Raw genomic sequence first — 22,524 nt, forward strand, 5'->3', positions numbered from 1 at the left:
GTCCACTCATTTAAAAGTTTCAGAATCTGTTACTGGGGTCTATTTTTTTCCTTACCTCCAAGTCATTGAAAAATAAATGTGTGTCAGCAAGGTTGAAAATCATTTCCTCCATTCGTAATCCAAGAGTTACCGCCATTGGGGGATCCTAAAAGGAAAACACACATATCCTGAGTGAGGTAAGTTATCTGAAACCACCATCAGCAGCAAAAACCACTTCTTGAGTGCCTACAATGAAGATGCCAGTATAGGCTCAGCTAGCATTAAGACAAAAGTCCTGTGCTTAAAGTATTTACAATTCAAAGGAGAGATAGGGCATACAAATGTTTGCAGAATCAAGGAATCTTGGAGTTGGCAGAGGCCTCAAAATCTAGCAATCTCAAACCCCTACCTTAGAGGGAATCTCCTCTATAGCATTTTCACAAATGGTCACATAGGTCCAACTTATAGAGCTGCCATAATGAGGAATTCTCTACCTCCTGAGATAGCCCATTTCTCATTTATCTTTCTTTAAATATGGGGCGTGGTGTTTTGTTTTATTTTTTCCATATATTGAAATGACATCTGCCCTCAACAACTTCTACCTTTTTCCCCTTGGGGTTAAATAGAATAATAAACTCCCAAATCTATGGCACTGTAAGGTACTTTCCTCACAACAACTATGCAAAGTAGGTAGAATGAGCATTATTATTATTTTTTTTTATTTTACAGATGATGGAATTGAGGTCAAGTAACAATCTTGGGCACTAACTTTACGAGGGAAGATTTGAACCCATGCCTCCTGCCTTTAAGTTCAGTACTTCTTCTACTTGTCTCATTTCCCCTGAGTAAATCTAACTTCTTTTCCAAATACCAACCTGTCAAATGGTGGAAGATAAGTTATCATGTCCCTTCTAAATCTTTTCCCTTCTAATAATAATAATAATAATAATAATAATATTAACAGCTATCTAGGTGGCCCAAGTAGATTTAGCACAGAATTAGAAAGACCTGAGTTCAAATTGGCCTCTGACACAAGCTGGGAGCAGTCATTTAACTTCTGTTGCTCTTGATTTCTTCAACTATAAAATCGAGATAAGAGCACCTACCTCCCAGGATTGTTGTGAGCATCAAATGAGGTATTTGTAAAGCACTCAGCAATGCTGACACGTAGTAGGCACTTTGTACATGTGAACTATAACTACTGGTAACAACACCTAGCATTTCTATGGACCTTCTGGGCTAAATATCCCTCATTTTTCTATCCTCTCCACTTTTTTTTGTCTGTGGTCTTTGATAGGCTCACCAACTTGGTGATTCTTCTCTGATGTCCTCTGGTGTCAATTCCATTCTTAAAATGGGGTTTCTTTAACTCTAGACATGGTTTGAACAGGGCAGTGGGACTACCAGTTCCTTTGTTCTTGACATCATAGATCTCTTAATGGAGTCTAAGAGCAACATACCTTTTTGGTCTATCATGTCATTCTTTATTTATGTTAGGCTTGTGGTCCACTAAAACCATTAAGTCTTTTTTTTTCCACACAAATGGTTGTGTAGCCAGATCTTCTCCTCCCATTCTCATACTGTACTTGCATACAGTATATATAAGCCATGTATAAGCCATGTATAAGACTTTACATCTATCTTTTAACTTTTATTCTTATTAAATTTGACCCATTCATCCATTCAACAAACACTGAATATTGAAATAATTTTGGATTCTGATTCTATCAACTAATACATTCTTTATCCCATCCAACTTTGTGTCTTCTATAAATCTGATAAATTTGCTTTTTATACTTTTATCAGTCATTGAGAAAAATATTCAACAGCACAGAGGAATAATTATAGCTGGCATTCATAAAACTCATTATCTACATTATCACCTTTGATCTTCCTAACAACCTTATGATGTACCTAGTATTCATATATTCAAGAGGTGGAAATTGAGGCTCAGAGAAGCTAAACAACTTTCTCACAGCCACATATTTAGCAAAAAAAAAATAATCTGGGTCACTGTTGACTTTTAGTCCATGCCCTTTGCATTATTACACATTGTTTCTTGGGTATTCTACTAGATGCTTTATTTCAAAGTGACCTTAGTCTATCAGAGACCACTTTTTCTTTCTCTCGTTCACACAGTTCAGAATCCACCTCACAGTATTATTAACTACCCTACATCTCTTCTCCATTTATACAAGGATGCTATAAAGACTTGCTGAAATCTAGCTATGATATACCTACAGAATCAAATTACTCTAATAACCTTGTCCAAAAATGGAGGAAGGGAGAGATTAGACATACATTTATTGAGGGACACTAAGATTAGTATGTTAGAAGATTTTTAAATACACATAAAAATAGTTCAGTACACACAGACACACACATGAACATAAACTTGTTATTGTTCAGTTGTTTCAGTCATTTCTTACTCTTCATGACCCCATTTGGGTTTTCTTGGCAAGATATTGGAGTGGTTTGCCATTTCCTTCTCCAGCTCATTTTACAGATGAAGAACTAAGGCAAACAGAATTAAGTGACTTGCCTAGGGTCACATAACTAGTAAGTGCCTCAGGTCAGTTTGAACTCTGGTCTTCCTCACTCCAGGTCTGGTGCTCTATCTACTGTGCCACCTAGCTACCCCATGTACATGAATGCTAGGGGATATTAGAGTGGAGAGGAAGAAAAGAACCAGTGATGTTTTATAAAGACCTCGTATACATTTGCTCAGGAAGGGAGTAGGATCTAAATGGAATTCTGAACAATATGTTGGCTGGGGACTGGAGGAAAAGAATAGGGGATTTCTCCCAGAAGGATGAGAAAAATATCTAGCTATAAGAGAGGGAGGCCCATGGATCAGACATAATTAAAATTTTGCTTGGCTGCATCAGAGGTCATAGAAAGTGGAGGTAAGAAATTATGCTGTGGTGACACATAGTAGGGCAAGTTGGTAGAGGGTCTTGTAGTCTGTCATAATGAGATGAGTTTTGACTCTCAGGATAGGATCATAGATTCAGAGTGGGAAGGGGCTTCAGAGGTCATCCAGTGCAACCACTTTATCCTCCAGTTTAGGAAACTGAGTCCCAGGGAGGTTAAGTGCAACACAAGTAGTAGGTTGTGTGACCAATATTTAAATTTTTGTTATACCACGCTGTTCTCATTAATGAGGATAAAAATCAGTCTTTTGACAAATCTGGGGGGTTGGGCTTCATGAGAACATATCACAATGCTCAGTGACAAGAATGGAGATTGGAAGGGGAGAAAAGGGCAGAGCCAACAAACACAATAAAAAGACAACAACTGTGATATAGAAATTTATGAAGGACTAAAAACAGTGATGGGTATAAAAGCAGGTTGGGAGTAAAAATTTTTTACTTCACTTATGTCACTCACCATGTTTAATTTGAGTTGGGGGCAAGATATCAAGATCTATAGAACTGAAAAGTTAAGGAGACGTCAAGTCAGGAGACCACTGAAAACTGTTAAAGTTGGTGTGATCCCTATAGGAAAATACATATATTAAAACAAGCTAGGGAATATATCAAAGCAGGAAGAGAGCCAGGGAAGATTTTGTAGGTGTGACTCAAAGATAAGAACAAAACCAGAAGACAGTGTTTCCGAATCTCAGGCCAGAAAGGGTGTTTAAGAGGGGAGTGGAATGCGGTTTTGAATATAGCTGACAAGTCTAGAAGGATGAGAAGAGAAAAGAGATTATTGGTTTTGGCTGAGAAGAGGTTTTGGAAGACCTTAGAGGGTGATTTCAGTTGAGTTGCTGGGCCAGGAGCCAGATTATAGAAGTTTGAAGAGGAATTCGGAGGGGAGAAATCTGAGGTAGTGTTTTTAACTTCTGAAAGTTAACCTTTCAAGAAATGAATTTAAATTTGGGTGAAATGTGGATCTATTTTTCTTTCAAGTTATGATTAGAAACATGCCATCTTGTCTAAGCCAAGTAGTCTTCATCCACTCACCTAAACAGACTCCACTTATAGTTTCTCATTGCACACCTATGCTTCAAAAGCTCATTTCCTTTCTATGCTGCCTATGATATACCCCAGGGTTTTTTCACAGACTCCCCAGGGCTCAGAAATATGATGCCACAGCTTGAGATCCTGTAGTTTAAAGGAAAAAGAATTGTTCTGGGAGAAAAGAAAGAGAGATAAAGATGGGAAAAAAGATAAAAAAGGAAGCAGTGTTTTGTGTGAACCCAAGACCTGCCATGAAGAAAGATGTTTCAGGTGGAGATCATCCATAAGTGTTTCCTTTACTGATACATATTGTATTCATTCAATTAAGAAACATGTATTAAGCATGTTCTGTGCTAGGTGATGGGAATACAAATATAAAGAATGAGGCAATATTTATTCTCCAAGAATTTACATTCTAGTGGAACAGAAAACAAATTGAAGCATTAATACATATGGAATGAAAATCAAGAGAATAATATGAATAGTCACCCCTCTGATTTGGTTGATTGTCTTTGAGAGATGCTGTGAATCAAAAATTCATTACCATGCAGACAATCCAGTGAGAATCTGCTGAGGTTGGGTTTCTCGGGAGAGATGTGTAACCTCTTGGTGGGTCTTTGCAGTTTGGTAGGATCTTTCAGAGCTTGCGCCTGGCATAAGGACCCAGGGTCACCTCAAAGTCATGATGAGTCAATGGAAAGGGATTTTCTTATGTAAGATATCATAATAATATTAAATTACATTATTACTTCCAAAGCTTTTTGCCAATCTATCTCACTTTATTTTCACAATATCTTAATTGCAAAAATTGGATAAGACTTTGATACATTTTCCAGATGAAAAAATAAAAGCCCAAAAGATATATATATATATGTATATATGTATATGTATATATATATATACATATATATATATATATATATATATATATATATACATATTTTTTTTCAAGGCTGTATCACTAGGTGTTGAATCTGCTCTCTTGTCTACCAGACAGCTAGTTAGCCTCAGTGGATAGAGCAGTGTATCTGGAGTTAGTAAGACCTGAGTTCAAATCTAGTCTCAGATACTTCTACCTGTGTGATTCTGTTTTAAATTTGTTTTCCTCATTTGTGAAATGGGGACAAAAATAAAAGTACCTTTCAGAGTTATAGTGAGGATCAAGTGAGATAATATTTGCAAATCAATTTGCAAACCTTAAAGTGTTACATAAATTTGTTGTTCAGTCATTTTAGTTGTGTTTGACTTTTTATAATCCTGTTTGGGGTTTTCTTGGCAAAGATATTGCAGTGGTTTGTCATTTCCTTCTCCATTCATATTACAGCTGAGGACCTAAGGCAAACAGAGTTAAGTGACTTATCCAGGGTAACACAGCTAGTAAGTGTCTGAGGCCAGATTTGAACTCAGGAAGATAAGTCTTCCTGACTTCCTTCCTGGCACTCTGTCCATTGAACCAATACTAGCTATTATTATTATTATTATTATTGTTATTATTGTTATTATTATTATTTTGGTTTTACTTTTACATCATTATAATAAATTTAATTTAAAAAATTGAACTTAGTAATCAACATACACACAAATTTCAATATAAATAGCATGGATAAAAAGAGTATTATATACAGAATATATATTGTAATCAGCTTTAAAATATGTATTTAATTTAATGAGATAGTAAAATAAATTGCTTTATTTATGTTCCCTTCTCCTGAACTTTTATTTTTCAAAAAATATTTATGGATGTTCTTTTCTTTTTTTCTTTCATTTTTCTTGCTGCACTTAAACTCATGTTCCCTGGAACCTTCTCTCATTTACTCCTTCATTTATAAAGTCCCTCATATATAACAAGTAAGTACAGTCAAGCAAAACAAACAGACTTATGGCCAGGATGGCGTTTGTCCACTAGACCCTTCTGTCTCCTGACCTCTAGAGGGTTCAAAGGGTCATACCAAAGGATGAAATCCATCATTCAGGTGATGATTTCAATCATGAATATTTTATGAGCTTGCTACGCATATTTATCTTATTTTTAGATCAGAAAATTTGATCCAATTTAATGTTACACTGAATTGTCAACAGCACAGTAAATGAGGTATAGGGTATACAGAGCTGACCTCAGATTCAGGAGGATCTTAGTTCAAGTTGCCCCTGGACACATATAATCTATGTGACCCCAGGCAATGTCTCAGAATACTAGGCAGCTCTTTAAGTCAATAGGTTGCAGGAAGGTGCCAACCTGCATCGGTAGACGGAATTTCCTCATTGGGAGTTCCCTATCTCAATGAAATCAAGGTCCAAACTCTGTCTCTTTCCCAGATTCAGTTTATGGATGGGTGAAGGTATACTCATTTTAATAACTGGACCCTCTACCATGTCATGAAAGTCAAATAGATAGAACTCTTTAAAAGCAAGACTGGAAGAATAAGGACAGAGTTTACCCTGGCACAAATTCTTTGAAATATAAACTATGTTACTTTATATGAGTGCCTGTTGATCACAGTTACTAGGAAAGTACTTAAGTTTGCAGGGAAGTTACTAAAGACTAAACAAAAAGATGGTTTTTCAATACATTTTGTCCTTTTATTGTTAAAATTGGTAGTGAGCCTGTTATAGTGGATAGAAAGCCAGTGTCAGGAAGACCTGGGTTAAAGTCCCATCTCTGACACATACTAACCATGTAATCCTAGGGGAGGCGTTTAGCTTTTCAGTGGTCCCAGGCAACTCTCTAAGACTATAAGCTGCAGGACAATTGCTGATCTCTACTGGCAGAATGAGTTTGCTCCCCTTGAGTTTCCAACACCAATGAAATTACACATTCATAGTTAGGAACTTGCAAATAATTCCTTCTATTAGATGCCAGCTCCCCACCACTATCCCTCACCCTCAAACTATCAATTTGCTAGATTGGGCTTGACTAAAAAGTAAATATTATAGCTGATCCAAAATACTATTGTGCTAACTGCTCACTCAAACTCTTCATAGGACCATGAAGGAAATGTAGGAAGGGATATCAGGAAACATCAAATGTAATTACAGCATGAAAACATAATTCCATTAGAGATGCTATATGCTTTTGTGGAATGCTCACTGATGCAATTTTAAAAAATCTGATATCCATACTAGTCGCATTATGTTACCAATGATTATTGTCTTTAAGACACACATGACAGCTGGATATTCAGAAATGTGTGATTTTTAAAGGAATTTGTCCAAGGTAGGTTGGTTAAGCTATTAGAATTGTTGAGTCCTTCAAAATTCCAAATAAAATTACTTATGGTATTATTTCTTGTATCAGATTTATTGAGAAAGGGAAAAAATTAGTGTTCTTGTTGGTCAATCTTTTTATTGACTCCATGTTTCTGGAGTCCTATAAAACCTCTATGCATAGCTGAAGTATGGGTAGGGAAAAAACCCATGAAGAATCCATTTTATGCATTTTATAACCATGCAGACAAATGAAATTTTGAAAAGCTAAACAACAATGTTCTATCAAGCAAGCATGGGAATCGGAAAGATGAAAAATGTATTAGAATATGTGTGCTACCAAATCCAGGACTGGTTCGGGGCTTGCTGGAGTGTGAACTAGCTGTTTCCACTTCCCCCTCTCCCATCCCCTCCACCTCAAGTCACCCCTGCCTGTGCCAAGATTTCAAACTAGTTAAAGAAAATTCTCCAGTGAGCTGGGCCAGGGACCTGTTGTCAGAGAGAAACATTTAACCAATGGTGCTGGAGAGGCTAGAGACAAATTTGACACAAGCCAACAAAAACTGAGCCTGTCAGAGGTTGTGATCTTGTTTCTAAGAGAAAGTCTAAAGTTTTGCTTTCAAATACTTAATTTTTTCCCCCAGCCAACTAAGTCACCAAGATTGCTAATTCAAAACAAGCATAATATGCATGGTGCCGCACTTTTTCAACTTAAAGGTCCAGAGCTCTGCGAACTGAAGTTGACCCAGGGTAAGGTGGGTATAGCCCTAGCAACTTAGCTATGTGATGTTAGGGAGGGCTCTGAGAGTCCCTTGCCTTACCACACTCCAAGGAAGAAGCTGCCGAGGCCTGCAGTCCCACTAGTTTATCAGACATTTGAAAATGAAACTCATTTCTGGACTAGATCCCAAATTCCAGGCGGAGACATATACATGCTTTGTTCACTTTCATCAGATGCATTTAGGAAAATGGCATACTCTCGCAATCAGTATTTAGCTGACACTCTTCAGTTCAGCTGTAGTGAATTTTGGCTTTGGGTTCTAAGAAGAGGTATTTAAAAACTTGGAAAGAGAAGGCAGTGTGGGAATGGAGAAATTAAATGAAAAGTGTGTTGGGGTGGGTAGAAAGGGAAGGATGGATACACATTCACATACAGTAGTTCTATACAGGTTCAAAAATGGCTAACAGAGAAATTTAATATGAGACAAACTGAACTTCTGCCAATTTACTTTGTGTACTGCTCTATTAAAAATCCTGGAACTTTTCCCTAGATATTTTGTTGAATACAAAAGAAAAAAAAAGAACAGTTCTTTGGCCCTTACATATGTGATTCCAAGCCAGATATTACCAGTGTATAACCAAGTCAGGATCAAGTACAGCATTTCTCTATATCAAAATACTAATGCCTTTTAGTTGTGTTAGTGCAGAGTATAAATTGGAGCCAGACTGTCTGTCTGTGGACCTCTCCACTGGATTGGGCCATCAAATGGAATTCCTCCTCATGGGACACAAGGTAAAAATATCTCAGGAGAGCCAGCAATTATGTATTTTTAAAAGACAGACAGATAGGGCTTTTGGATTTTTTTTAAAAGAGCTTGCAATGCTTAAGTACTTGAAATAATTATTCCATTGGGAACAGCAACACTTCAGTAGGTGAAGGCATATACAGGCAGAAGAAGCTCAAGTTTACTGAAGTAGAGGAAAGTCAAACCAAGTTTGAAAGGAAGGATGGAGGGGAAGTACTAGATGTACTGGAGCAGAGGGATCTCTTATCTTAAGCAGTGTGCTATAAGGAAAAGTGCTCTGAACTCAAAGGATGTAGGTTTAAATCTAGCCTCTATCACTTGTGACATTGGACAAACACCCTAACTTCTCTGGGACTTGGTGTCCTCAGGCATAAAATAAAGAGGTTAGATTAGACAGCCTTTGGGATTTCTTCCAGATCTTTAAGTTCAGTCATTTTTTTCAGTCGTGTTTGACTCTTTGTGACCCCATTTGGGATTTTCTTGGCAGAGATACTGGAGCTTTTCCAGCTCATTTTACAAATGAGGACACTGAGGCAACTTGCCCAAGGTCACATAGCTAGTAAATATCTGAGGCTGGATTTGAACTCAAGAATATGAGTCTTCCTAACTCAACCCCAAGTACTCTATCCGCTGAGCCACCTATCTCTGGGTAGGGCTATGATCCTTCTTTTACAGTGATACACAGAATTTCACTGGAACTAAGTTTATGAATCAGGGTATGAAATGACATGTTAATAAAACCTACAGTTTCAAATCTAATGTATATTTAGATCCCTATCAAATCTATATATCCTGCCTTTATTTCTTTCCTAAACTCTAGCCCACATTACCAGGTACCTACTGGATATTACCACTTGCCTGTTGGAAATTTTCACATGAACATCCCATAGGCAACTTGAAATCAATACATCCACATCGAAACTTATCATCTCTCCTCCCAACTTCTATATTTCTGCTGAAGGAAACACCATTCTCCCTATTACTCAGGCTCACAACCTTTACAATCACTTTTAGCTCTTCCCTTTCTCTCACTTTCAATATCCAGTCATTTGTCAAGTCTCGTATCACTGCACATTTTTCTCATTGTACTCTTCTCTGTTCCCATGATCACTACCCTGCTGGGTTCAGGACAATAGCATTGTCATAGTCTCCAAACTGGTTTAATCTCTCCAAACTCTCATCTCTCCAATCTATTCTTTACAGCACTGACAAAAATAATGCTCCTAAGGTTCAGGTCTAACCTCAAAAACCTACTCAAAAACCTTTATAAGATCCCCCTTGCCTTGAAGGTAAAATACAGAAAAATCAACTTAACATTTAAAACTCTAAAAGCATACTTCACTTTCTCTTTCCAGAATTATTTCACATTACTGTACTCCATATAGCTCATATTCAGGACAAAAAGGACATAGACCTATTTACTAAACTATATTGCCTGCTGCTACCTGGAATGCATCCTCTCAGAATTCTTATCTTCCTTAAGCTGTCCCTGATCACCCTTGCTGTTGGAGCTGTCTCCCTCTTCAAATTACCTTCATTATACTTATCTACACACCTGTCCTACTCTTCCCACCCTAGAAGAATGTCAGTTTTCTGGAAGAAGAGACTTTTACATTTTGGGTTTTTTTTTTTAGCCACATTACTTAGCTCAATGTCTTGCATCTAGTTAGTACTTAAATTAATGTTGATTTTATTAAACTGCCAAATATATGTATATGTACATATAATGTATATACATATACATATGTGTGCGTATACATATGCACATATATATATATAATAGCTGACATTTATACAATGTTTTGCAGTTTTCAAAATACTTTAATATATGTTAACTCATTTGATCCTCATAGCAATCCTATGAGGTAGGTGTTATAACTATGTCCACTTTACAGATGAGTAAACTGAAACAGACAGTTTAAGTGACTTGCCCAGAGTCACACAACTAAGTATTTGAGGTGGGATTTGAATTTAAGTCTTTCTGACTTTAAGTCCAATATTTTATCCATTAGGAAACAAAATCATGAACCCACTGATACTAAATAAAAGCTAAAGCAAACTAAGCAACTAAAAACCAGGTTAACATACAATGAGAATTTTGACTTTAGATAGAGACAGCAAAGGGATCATGTGGGGAAAATATCTGCCTCCCTAAGTGTAAGAACTGAAGTGAAGATGATTGCAAGTGAAACCCTAAGGTTGTAGCCAATTGTTGGTAGTACTCTTGATTCAGGGTTGAATTCTGATCTCTCTCTTGTGTTGACAGCAGGAGCTGAGAGAGTGCTTCAGAAGTGGTTAGCTAAATCCCTGGGGATTAGGCAGAGCAACAAACAGCATCAAAAGCATCACTTGAAAGTAGTCTTGTTAGCCAATTGGAGAGCAGATAGGGTGGGGGGTGGCGGTGGGGGTACATTTAGCCTCTGTTCATCAAATGTTTATAGTGATTGAGGTTGGGAGAGAGAGATGCCAATTGAGATGCAGAATTATACTGGAGTAAAAATATAATACATTATCAAGTGCTTGTGCATTTATTTTTAAATTGAACTCAATCCAGGTCCTGCAAATTTCTTGAATTTATACCCTTGAGACTGATTCATACCAATGCAAAATAAACCCAGCTGCTATGTCAGATCTAACTTGGTTATTATCCTTCCCCCAATAAGCTCTTGATCCTGGCCTTCCCCCAGTGCCTTACTGCATTTACTCTACAGGCACTGAGAAATTGGACGGTAGGATAGTGGAAGTTTGATTTGAGAACTTCATGAGGTCAAGTTAACCTGATGAAGGAGGGCCAGGAACATTTTGTGAGACTCTAGAATTTGGCACTTCCAACCAGTTTTGGAGGGCTCTCTACAGGCTCCTGATGTTTCTAAAGGATCACAAGGTTCTAAATAGTGAGGCAGAAGCTAGATCAACCATACAGCTCAGATGAGCCTTTCTGGTTATTTAAAAATTGCAGCACAGAGGGGTGATTGACTCTAGAGATGAAGAATGCAGTTTAAGATGTGGCCAATGTCTTTTATTTGTTTTGCTGGACTATTTATATCCACTACAAGGTGACCTATGTCAGTGACTGGAGGAGAGAGTGAGGCTGATGACTTTTCACAGTTCTGCCTCAATTAAATCCATTTCACTTGCAAGTAAAGACATCACCCTCCTGATGTCTTTGGTTATCTTCCAGAAGGAAGGAAGAACAATGACAAGGGCTTCTAATGAGGGAGAAGATTTGAGGACAGTAGATTAGTGAGTAATGATAGATATGCAAAAAAAAAAGAATTGATAAAGCATTTAAAATATATCTTGGAAGCAACAAAATAGTGTAGAATGGGACACAACTAAATAGCTGCCTACTGTATGGTTAAATTTAACATATATATAAATTTTCAAGAAGTGTGTATAACAGAAGCTCACAGTGTATGCTTTCATGTTCTTTGTACATTAATGTGTTACGTTTCCAAATGTCAGTTAATAATAAAAATGATAATTTAATTTTAAAATAAAAGCATGGCAGGCTAGGCCCGCCCCTTGGATTTTGAAGAGTAACCCTAGACTTAACTCAAGGAACCTAAACTGACCATCCTGACTTTGACCATATTCAGTTCAATCCAACAAACTTTAATCAAACAGGTGAGGAGAAAGACACAATCCTTTCTCTCAAGAAATTTACGATCTACTGGGGAATGGGAGGAGAAATTTATATATGTATATTATTAAATTTTGTATGTTTATATATTAAATTTTATAGATAATTTCACATGTAAGAGTATAATATATATATATGTGCATGCACGTATATATATGTATATATTCATACACACATACATACAAACACACACACATACATACATAGCATCGGGTATTAAGTGAAAGGAGCAATTATGAGGCCCTGACAAAATTCTCTAAAAAAAAATTTGAGTCTGAAAAGAATGCATTTAGTGAGGGATTTTGTGGGATCTTAGTCCTACCTGCCTAGTCAATTACTCCTCACTAGCACAGGTGCCTAAAACAGCTGGACAACTTACTAATTCCACCCTGTGTTTAAAAAGTATTCAAAATGTAATTGCTCAGCTCAAGCATCAAGTCTATAATTGTGCATACAAATGAAAGCTAGCTAATGTAAATAACAGGACTGGAAATGAAACCATTTAGGAAAGTAACTGAGACCCCCCAGCTCAGAAAAGTAGAAACAAGAAGTTAAAAGTGAAGGATTATGTTAAAGGTTGTACCAATCCAAGTTCATGAACCTCAAAAATGAAGGAAAGTTATCCTTAAATGACTGGTGAATAGAACAGCTGTGTCTGTTTCTGAGGGGGGAGATTAAAGTACAAAGCAAGTGGGGTAAAGGAAAGTCAAAAGAAAGACAGAATGATCAGTGAACAAAATATAGATAATTCATGTGTATATAGTGCTTTAGAATTTATTGAGTGTTTGTCTCAAAACAATCTAATGAGCTAAGTAGTGCAAAGATGTTTTTAGAAAAAATAATTAACAGTTATAGTTCTAGCAGCTAGGTGGTACAGTGGATAAAGTGTCAGGCCTGGAAACAGGAAGATTCCTCTGAGTTCAAATCCAGGCTTAGACACTTACTAGCTGTGTGACCCTGGGCAAGTCACTTAACCCTGTTTGTCTTCCTCATCTGTAAAATGAACTGGAGAAGGAAATGGCAAACCACTCCAATATGTTTGCCAAGAAAACTCCAAATGGGGTCACAAAGAGTTGGACACAACTGAAAACCAAAATTTCAAAATATCAATATATACGTATGTATACATATGTACATACACGTGTGTGTGTATAGTAACTGAGGCAGAGAGAAAGTGACCTGCTGAAAGTCATAGATGAGCAGATGCCTGAGGGAGGATTTGAATTCAGATCCTCTGGACTCTGATCTAGCACTTCAACCACTGTACCACCTAGCAACCGTTAGCTTAACTTAATAGTATGTAAGCCTGGACTGGAACAGGGGAAAATACTATTAGAAAAATAAGTTATTTCTAAAATTACTTTTCTTTCACAAAATATCAGTACCTTAAAGGCAAAGATTGCTTTTTGGGTATTGATATTCCATTTTTGGGTTTCACATCCCCATGACCTTGCACACACAGTGCCTGGAACCTAGAAGATGTAATATATTCTTGATAGCCAAATATAAAAGCACTTGTCTGCCTTTCATAGCCCTTCATGACTTAGCCCCTTCCTACTTTTCCATTTTTTTAAACATTTCACATCTTTCCATGTATTCTATGATCCAGGACAATTGGGCTCCCTGTTGTTCTTCACAAGAAAACATTGTATCTAATGCGTACCTACATTTTCACTGACTGCTCCTTATGCCTGGAATGTTATTTGTCTTCATGTTCACTTCTTAAACTCCCTGGCTTCGTTCAAATCAATTGAAACCCTACCTACTACAAGAACCCTTTCTTGCACTTTCTTAATGATATTACTTTCCTTCTAATATGATATCCAAGTTATCTTGTATAAGTCTTGTTTGTATATAGTGATTTGCATGTTATTTCCCCATTGCAAGGTGTACTGCCTTTCTTCGTATCATCAGCATTTAGTGCATTCGTTGTTCATTCATTTTTCAGTGGTGTCTCACTCTTAGTGATCCCATTTGGGGTTTTCTTGGCAAAGGTACTGGAGTGGTTGGCCAGATCCTTCTCCAGATCATTTTGCAGATGAGGAAAATGAGGCAGATAGGGTTAAGTGACTTTCCCATGGTCACACAGCTACCAGCTGAAACCAAATTCGAACTCAGGTTTTGCTGACTCCTGACCTGGTGCTCTATCCACTGTTCCACCTAGCTGCCACCTAGCACATAGTAGGTGCTCAATAAATGTTTTTTTGATTGAGCATAGGCTAAAAAAAACATTAAAACAAAACAAAGAATATAGTTTCTAAAAAAAAGGACTTAGGGGATATACCCACATTGCTTTCCAATTACCATCTTCTTAAAGTGAGAAGGACTTAGAAGATTTTCTCACTTTCTGACCTTTTACATGCTTGCAAATGTTTCAAAAATTACTTGGACTTTAAAGTTAGCATTTATTCCACTTATTAAAAGTACAGTGTAGTAGTGGGGAAAGGATTGGTTCTGGAGTTGCAGGACTTCAGTTTATATCCTGCCTCTGAAACTTACTAAACTTTTGAGTGATTAAGTCATTTTGACAATTACAAATATTGAAATTAACTACAAAGGACCTATGAAGGAAGATGTTATCTGCATCAAAAGAAAGAAAAAAATAAATAGAAGTATGTATAGTATGATTTTACCTATACATACATATATGTATATATGTGTATGTTTGTGTCTAACGGTGGCTATCTCTAGGGTAGGGAGAAAGGGAAGAAAAAAATTACATCATAATTTTATTATTTATTTGAAAGTAATAGCAAGTTGTACAAAATAGATTTGCAGTTTCATGGGCATTTTTTATTCTACTATATTATGGAAATTTCTGTTTTATTTCATAAAATAAAAATATAGTAAGTAAAATTAAAAAAAAAAACTAAGGGAAGTTACTTAGCTTTCCTGGGCCTCAGTTTCCTCATCCATAATGTGCAGTAACTAGCCTAGATGGCCTCTAAACAAATCTTCCTTCCTTGGTCATCCTGGACTCATTCCTTTAATAGACTAAGAAGATATTTTTAAAAAGTCCTCCATTTCACTTAAGTAATTATCAGAAATATGAAAAGTAGGGGGAAGCACAGAAAGAGTCTCTCAGGATTTTCATCAAACATCATCTGATCCACTTGTTTAATTGCTTGATTCTAGTGGAATAATATCTTGCTAAAATTACACTGTCATTTGATAAATACTTTTTAAAGCTCTGAAGATCTAGGCTGGTGGTGTTATTCATGACTGTACTAATCAAACAAAATCCATGTAGTGCCTTTCCAAATTTTTATCTTTTGTATATATGTTGTAGGTTTTTTTTAATCCTAAAAATACAATTTGGTTTTATCCACTTGAATGCATTATTTCTTCTAGGTTGCTCTGGTGGTACCTTTGGCATATATTTAACAGGTTCTCTAAACTCAACATTAGTTTCAGGAGCTAGAATTTCTTTCCTTTTAAGGCAGCCATTTTCTCTTTTCTCATTCTGATCCATGGTTTATGCTATTTCCTTTGCATCTTTCTTCTTTGGGGTGACTTAAGAAAACCATGACTTCATCCAGTATGAAATGCTAATTCTCTGAAAGGAACAAAATTGCCAAAGAACATTTTTTTCATTCTCCCCCTCAACACCCCCTCTTCCCTCTCAAAGTGAAGACTAGTTGGGACATATCAGGTAAAATAATATATACTATTAATCAGGGAATAGGAATGTTCTTTATAAACTTTAACAGATGATGGTAGACTTCTAACACATGTTCCCATCACATTAACAAACTTATTTAAGAGTTTTGCATTGTAGAAAACTCTATGTGCCAACTGGTACTCAGCTGCAAAATCCATCATCAGTCTTACAGGTCAGAGCAGCTCAAATACCGATGTACATCATTTGCTACTGGGATAAATAACCAAAAATAGATACACACAGGCATGGAGAGTGTCAACAAAGGAGCTGAGCTAAAACCAAAAACTGTCACTGCTGCTTAAGGAAGGACTAATTAAGTTGCCTTTTTAGAGGCAAATTTGGAGAGTGATGCTTATTTTAGAAAGGAACACAGGAAATTCCAGTATTTTTTTTAAATAAAAGCATGAAGGCCATTTAATGTAGAGATTTATGAGTAACAAGGCATTCCTGAGTCATCTTCCATCCTGTCTTAGGAACGTTTATCTTTCCGAGTCAGGAAAACACAAAATCATCATTGTTATGATTTGTTTATTATTTTTTCCATGATTGGATACAGGGGTAATTTTGTATTGGTCAGGCTAGTGTACCACTTAGGGATTAAAAAAAAGGAAAGAAAAACATATTCATTATTGACACTTTGATGCCCATGTAGTCTTACTGCTGGAGATTTATCAGAGAAAAAATTATCTACATTAGTATTACAGCTTTTTAAAACTAAGGAAGAGTTGCCACATAGTTTTCCATAGTGCTGTACCTCTAAATTATTACCCTTTCCAACTATTAAATGGTACCCCAAAAGCCTTGAAAACATTGATGCATTTCCTCAAAACTAACAGCTGGTATTATTATAAATAAGCTAGGTTAATGGCTTTCAACACTCAGGGCAAATGACATTCACCAACAATGACGGTCCTCATGGCTGCTCTACTTTGTATCTGAATGGAGGGGGAATGAGATGAAATAGTGCACGGAAAAGATAAATGTTTGGAAGAGGGGCAAGGGGGTGGAGACAGTACAGCTTGTCCACTTGGTGTTCCTTGAAAATATTTGGTGTAACTTAAATTCTTTGATTTCTGGTTTGCTATCTATAGTTTATGTCTGAGTAATCACTTTTCTACTTGGAAAGCTTCTGAATCATACTGAAACCATAATTCTCTTTTTCCTTATTTGTTTCATTAGTCTGTTTAATCACTATAATTAATATTAAATGGGTCAATGATCAATATAATGATTGAGAAATGTAAGATATTGATTAATATAAAAGAGAATTAAATACGCATATCAAAGGATTCGTGAGAGATAAATTCAGAATTATTCAAGTCTATTCACTTCTCTAGGCATGTTGGTATGCTTTTGTAATTGCTGTTTCTGTCTAGCATAATGTCTGGTATGCAGAAGGCACTTCATACATACCTGTTGAATTTCACTGAATTCCCTAAAATTTAAAGAATCAGCAAAATATGTGAATGGAGTGTCGTAAGGACATTATCTGCATATAACAGTCAATTGGAAGATATGTTTTGTATGACATATGTCTATTTCACAATTTAATAAACTCCAGAAATAACCAAGCATCTGCTTGATAATTACATATACTAGTAAATATGAAATAGATAAAAAGTGATTTGGTGGGAAGGCTCTGGCAGGAACACAAAAGGCCTCATATAGGCATGATACTTTAGCTGAGCTTGAAAGAAACTAGGGATTTTGAAAGACAAGGCTGAGGAAAGAGGACATTGCAGGCATGGAAGCTAGGCAGTATAAAATCATGGAAGTGGAAAATGAGGAAGAACATCAAAGCCAATTTTGCTGGACTGCAATGTGTATGTGAGGGAGTAATATGTGATAAAGTAGGAAAAGTAGGTTGGAGGCAGGTTGTGAAGGCACCTGCAAAGATTATCTATATTTTAACATTCATGATGAATATACAAATTGTGAATATGTTTCTGTAATTATATTACTCTGGCACAGAGGTGATTCCTGGGATGTTAAAGGTTATGCTAGAACAAAATATAAGTTCTAGAAGGTTCTATAAAACAGGAAAGGTCTCAGAAATGGAACTGTGACAGACTGTATGTATGTCATTCATAGGTCAACCCGACTCAATTCAGGGAGGTTCATAATACTATCAAAACTAACTCACATTTACATAATGTTTTAAGGTTTTCAAAGTGTTCTTACTACTGTATTATGAAGAACCCAGTAAAAATATTACTATCCCCATTTTGTAGATCAGGGAAATAAGCCTTTACAAGGTTGTGACCTGCCCTTGATCAAATACTAGACCAGTAAGTGTTTAAGACAAGATCCAAAGCGAGGTCTCCTAATCCCAAATCTGTTTCTCTACTCTTTGCAGTAATGCCAGTTCTCATGGTCTTGTTGCCCAGAGTGAATTTTTGGCCACAGAAATTCTTAAAGCCCTTCTACTAAGTTGCAAAGCGGTTGTATTTATGTGTTGGTGGAGGGAGTGTTCATACAAATAAAATCACATATCCATATAGTAGGTAGACAAGAAACAAGGTACTTAGAGCCTTATGGAGACATCTTGATGGTTCAAGACCAGTTGTTCAAATGTCTGAGTATCACCAAGTACTTTTCATATTGCACTATCATTACGAACTTAAAGATAGATACTTGATTATATTTCCATAAGCCTCATTCTCACTGAAATGAGAGTTTGGTGCATACCTAGACCCTGGCGTGGAAGATACTAGGGGACTTGTTTCCAGAAAACTGGGAGACTGAACCATGAGTGGTCATTCTGTATTGGCCTAGCATGTAGTTGGGAGAAGGCTTTTTTCCCATTAGGTGTGTAGCAAAATTGTCTATGTTTTTAAAATGGTCTACCTGGGCATCGCAAGGCTTTTATTGCATTCGCATCTGAAGGTGAAGGACTTCTTAACTCACATGGTGGGATGAAGGCTTAAGTTGATGGTATAGAAAAGAGACTTCCTAATACCTTCAGTGGGCCAGAGCACCCTGAGGGGGAATTGGTGCTAAAATGTAACAGCCTTGCCCCTGAGAGTGGGACCAGGGAAGATCATGTTATATCAGTTTCCCACCATAGACTTAAACTTTTGCTTTTGTAAGCTTGGAATCAGGAAGACTCATCCTCATGAGTTCAAATCCAGCCTCAGACAACTTAATAGCTATGTAACCCTGGGCAAGTCACTTAACACTGATTTCCTCAGTTCCTCATTCATAAAATGAACTAGAGAAGGAAATGACAAACCACTCCAATATCTTTGCCAAGAAAACCCAAACAAAGCCATTGAAAGTTGGCCATGACTGTAATGACTAAACAATAACAAAAACCAAGTCTGAATTGACATAGACATAGTGTCCAGAATAAAGGAGGCGATGATATGTCTGTATTAAACCCTACTCAGACCACATTTTGTATGTATTCGTTCACATTTTCAGAAGGGCACTTGCAAGTTGTAATTTGTCCATAGTCAGCATGGTAAGGTCTAGAGACCTTGCCCAATGAAGATCAATTCTTCAGAAGACAGTGGGTAACACTTAGAAGAATCATGATAATTATTTTCAAGTATCCAAAGGGCTTATACTTTGACATTTACCTTTATTTACATAAGTAAATCTTGGTTCCTCCCAATAGAATGTAAGCTCCTTGAAGGCAGAGACCATTTTTCTTTTTGTCTTTGTATGGATAGCACCTAAGACCACACCACCAGCCTTAACTGGCTTGCAGGATGGTTATACTTTCTAGTGTGAACATTTGTACCTTGGAAATAGGCAAATATTACAAATCATGACTTGTTTTATTATTATTCTGTTTTCCTAGACTTAAGGCAGTATAAACAATGAAAATTAAAATTTAAGGTGGATATGCATACTTTTTTTTTCCTCAGAAAGCCCTGGTTGTTAAACATTTTTTACCAGCGTGCCCTTGCCTGACATATAGTAATGTGTTTATTAATGCTGTTAAATCAAATAGAATTGGATGCATAGTTAATTTGGTTTTAAAAGTATCTGATGAACATTCATTGGGTGTTGGCATTAGTCGTGAAGAAATCTTTCAGCTGATAGTGATCATAATGAACAAGTAAAGGATCTCTCATGTGGTTATAAGATCTAAACCAATCATAACGTTTTAGACATTGGGATGTAGGCTTCAACAGAGCTGTAGTTTTTAAAGACACCAGTGTGGATAGCACTGCCCTAGGGGTGGAACCAGTCAGAAGGAGTGCTATTGCCAGATAATTCCTCTTGGCTATCATCCACCCTGCCAATCTCTAGCCAGCTCCACCATGATTCTGACCGAGGCCTCTTTTATTCCAGGCTTCCCTTCTCTCTGTCCCAGTTGGCTCAGATGCCTTCTCTGGGAACCATGTTCACGGTTTCTGTGACTCAGACTCAGCTATTTGCCTACATTCTTTGTTAGTCTCTTTGGATCTGATGCCTTGGTTCCCTGCTGCCTCCCCAACATTCAGCCAGACCTTCCCTCCCATAATGATACGTGTTAGTGAACTAGGCTTTCCCATGCTCATTTAGTGCTTCCTCAGCTGCCCATGCTGATGATCCATTGCAGATACCAGCTACCCAGCATGTTGCTGTTCTTTGCTAATTTCAGCAACAATTACAAGCTGGACTAACTTCTATGGCAAGATTCTGGCAGCATCTGTTTCATCAACATAACCTAGAATCATAGTTAAGATCAAAGGCTCCAAGAAAGAATATTTTTAAATGAAGTTTTGGAAGATGTACTTAATATTATCTCCACTAAGCCAGACAGAGTAAATCATGATTGTGAGGCTTGATGGATTATTTGCTATGTTCTGAGCTGATGGAGTTATTTTCTTTAAAAAAATAAGTAAGAAAATAGTATGGATTTTATTTTTTACTTTAAACAATAGCCATGCATGTTGATCAAATGAAAAGTAGCAAGCAGGACCACTTGGTCAGTAAATATATATGGCCACAGTGGCAGTCAATTACCCTGTTTTAGACTTCATTCCGTGCTGCCATAAGAAAAGTAGAAAGGGAATTTCTCACTTGTATTTCCCCCAAAGTATGCATGTGCCTACAGACAAATTTCAGAGGACTTGGGATCAAAGATTTAAAGTTGCAATGATAATAGCAGACATCATTTACATGGCACCTTCAGATTTTCAAAATTCTCTTTATATGCTATTTATTTGGTCCTCCCAGCAACACTGTGAGTTAGGTGCTACCATTATACCCATTTTTCAGGTAAGGAAATTGAAGCGAAATAACTTGCCCATGATCACATATCTTGTAAGTGAACCCATGCCTATCCTGACTCTATCCCCAGTGCACACTGTACCACCTAGCATTGTAGGAAAAGCCTTAGAGGCCATCTAATACAATCCTCTTATTTGTAGGTGAGTAAAGTCAGGTCCAAAGTTCATTCCTTTTCCAACTGTTAATGCTGGGCAGTCCATTCTGGAAAAGTCAGAATGTTGTAAAACATTCAAAACTGGATGGTTTACAGTTATTGTGAGCCCCACTCTTTTCTTTTTACACATGCTGGAATGCCTTGTTACTGACTGAGATTCCAAGAGAGTAATGCTGGTAGCTCAGGAATTCTGTTTCAAGATCTGGTGAGATGGAATTTAGAAGTTAAGACAACTCAGATTTGGTGGGGCCTTTGTCTTCAGGCAACATTTTCTGTGAATCTTTGTCTTATGGGCAGAGTTCAGAATTACAATTTACTCAGTGTTATATCTATTTTGCAAAAGGACTATCATAAAAACATGGTGGTGTACATCTCCAGTTGCACGGTTATGCAGAATCCTAGGAAACAAAAGCTTCAGACAGAACAAATGGTAAGGCAGTAATCCATGATGGATTGGTTCACTTAGAACAAAAGTATTGGGTGTCACTATTAGCAGCAATAAACACCAACAGTCAGTATAGATATATCGTATGCTCGGCAGTATAATTCTAGAATTGTGTCCACCTTCTCAGTGGCGCTTATACACATAGATAAATATCAGCAATGGTGGATGGTAAGAACCATTGGTGAGAAGAAAAACAAAAGCATCAGGGAGGCTATTGGGACTCTTAAAAATCACAGAGCAAGGGTATCATGGAAGAATGCTTAAACAAAACTTTGAAGTAAGCCAAAAATGAGGGGAAAATAGGAATACAGAAGGCAGAAGGGAAGAAACAAAACATCAGTAGAAACAGAGCCAAGGTATAGAAATAGAAATAGAGCCTATGTAAGCTTCATCAGAGTAGGTGTACACCAACTCTTTTTATAAAGGCAACAAGTATACTTGACATAGAATCCAGAGTGATTACCACAAAGACCAATAAGGTTTTGAATATACTAGTCAGGCACAAAAGGAGGAGGTACATGGTGGGCAGCCAGCTAGCCCAAGAGTCAGGAAGACCTGACTGTAGTCCTATCTCTGAATCAAACTGGTTACATTAGCTTAGCAAAGTCAAGGTTCCTCGTAGAATTCCAGGAACTCTCTAAGAGGAGAAGTTGCAAGATAGTTGCTGATCTGCCTTGATAGAAGAGCTTTCCTCCCTTGGAGTCTGCCACACCAATCATAGTTT

General features: G+C 37.0%; 1 protein-coding gene across 1 annotated transcript in view; it reads right to left on the reverse strand.

Annotated features, from left to right (window-relative positions):
• EYA4 (EYA transcriptional coactivator and phosphatase 4) overlaps nucleotides 1-22,524 on the reverse strand; it is a 160,120-nt gene that overhangs the window by 21,365 nt on the left and 116,231 nt on the right. Inside the window, exon 12 of the mRNA XM_036769391.1 lies at nucleotides 56-145. Within this exon, the coding sequence (XP_036625286.1) occupies nucleotides 56-145 (90 nt within the window). The remainder of the gene's footprint in view (nucleotides 1-55; nucleotides 146-22,524) is intronic.

Source organism: Trichosurus vulpecula, chromosome 7, assembly GCF_011100635.1.
Source record: "Trichosurus vulpecula isolate mTriVul1 chromosome 7, mTriVul1.pri, whole genome shotgun sequence".
NCBI classification, from domain to species: Eukaryota; Metazoa; Chordata; class Mammalia; order Diprotodontia; family Phalangeridae; genus Trichosurus; species Trichosurus vulpecula.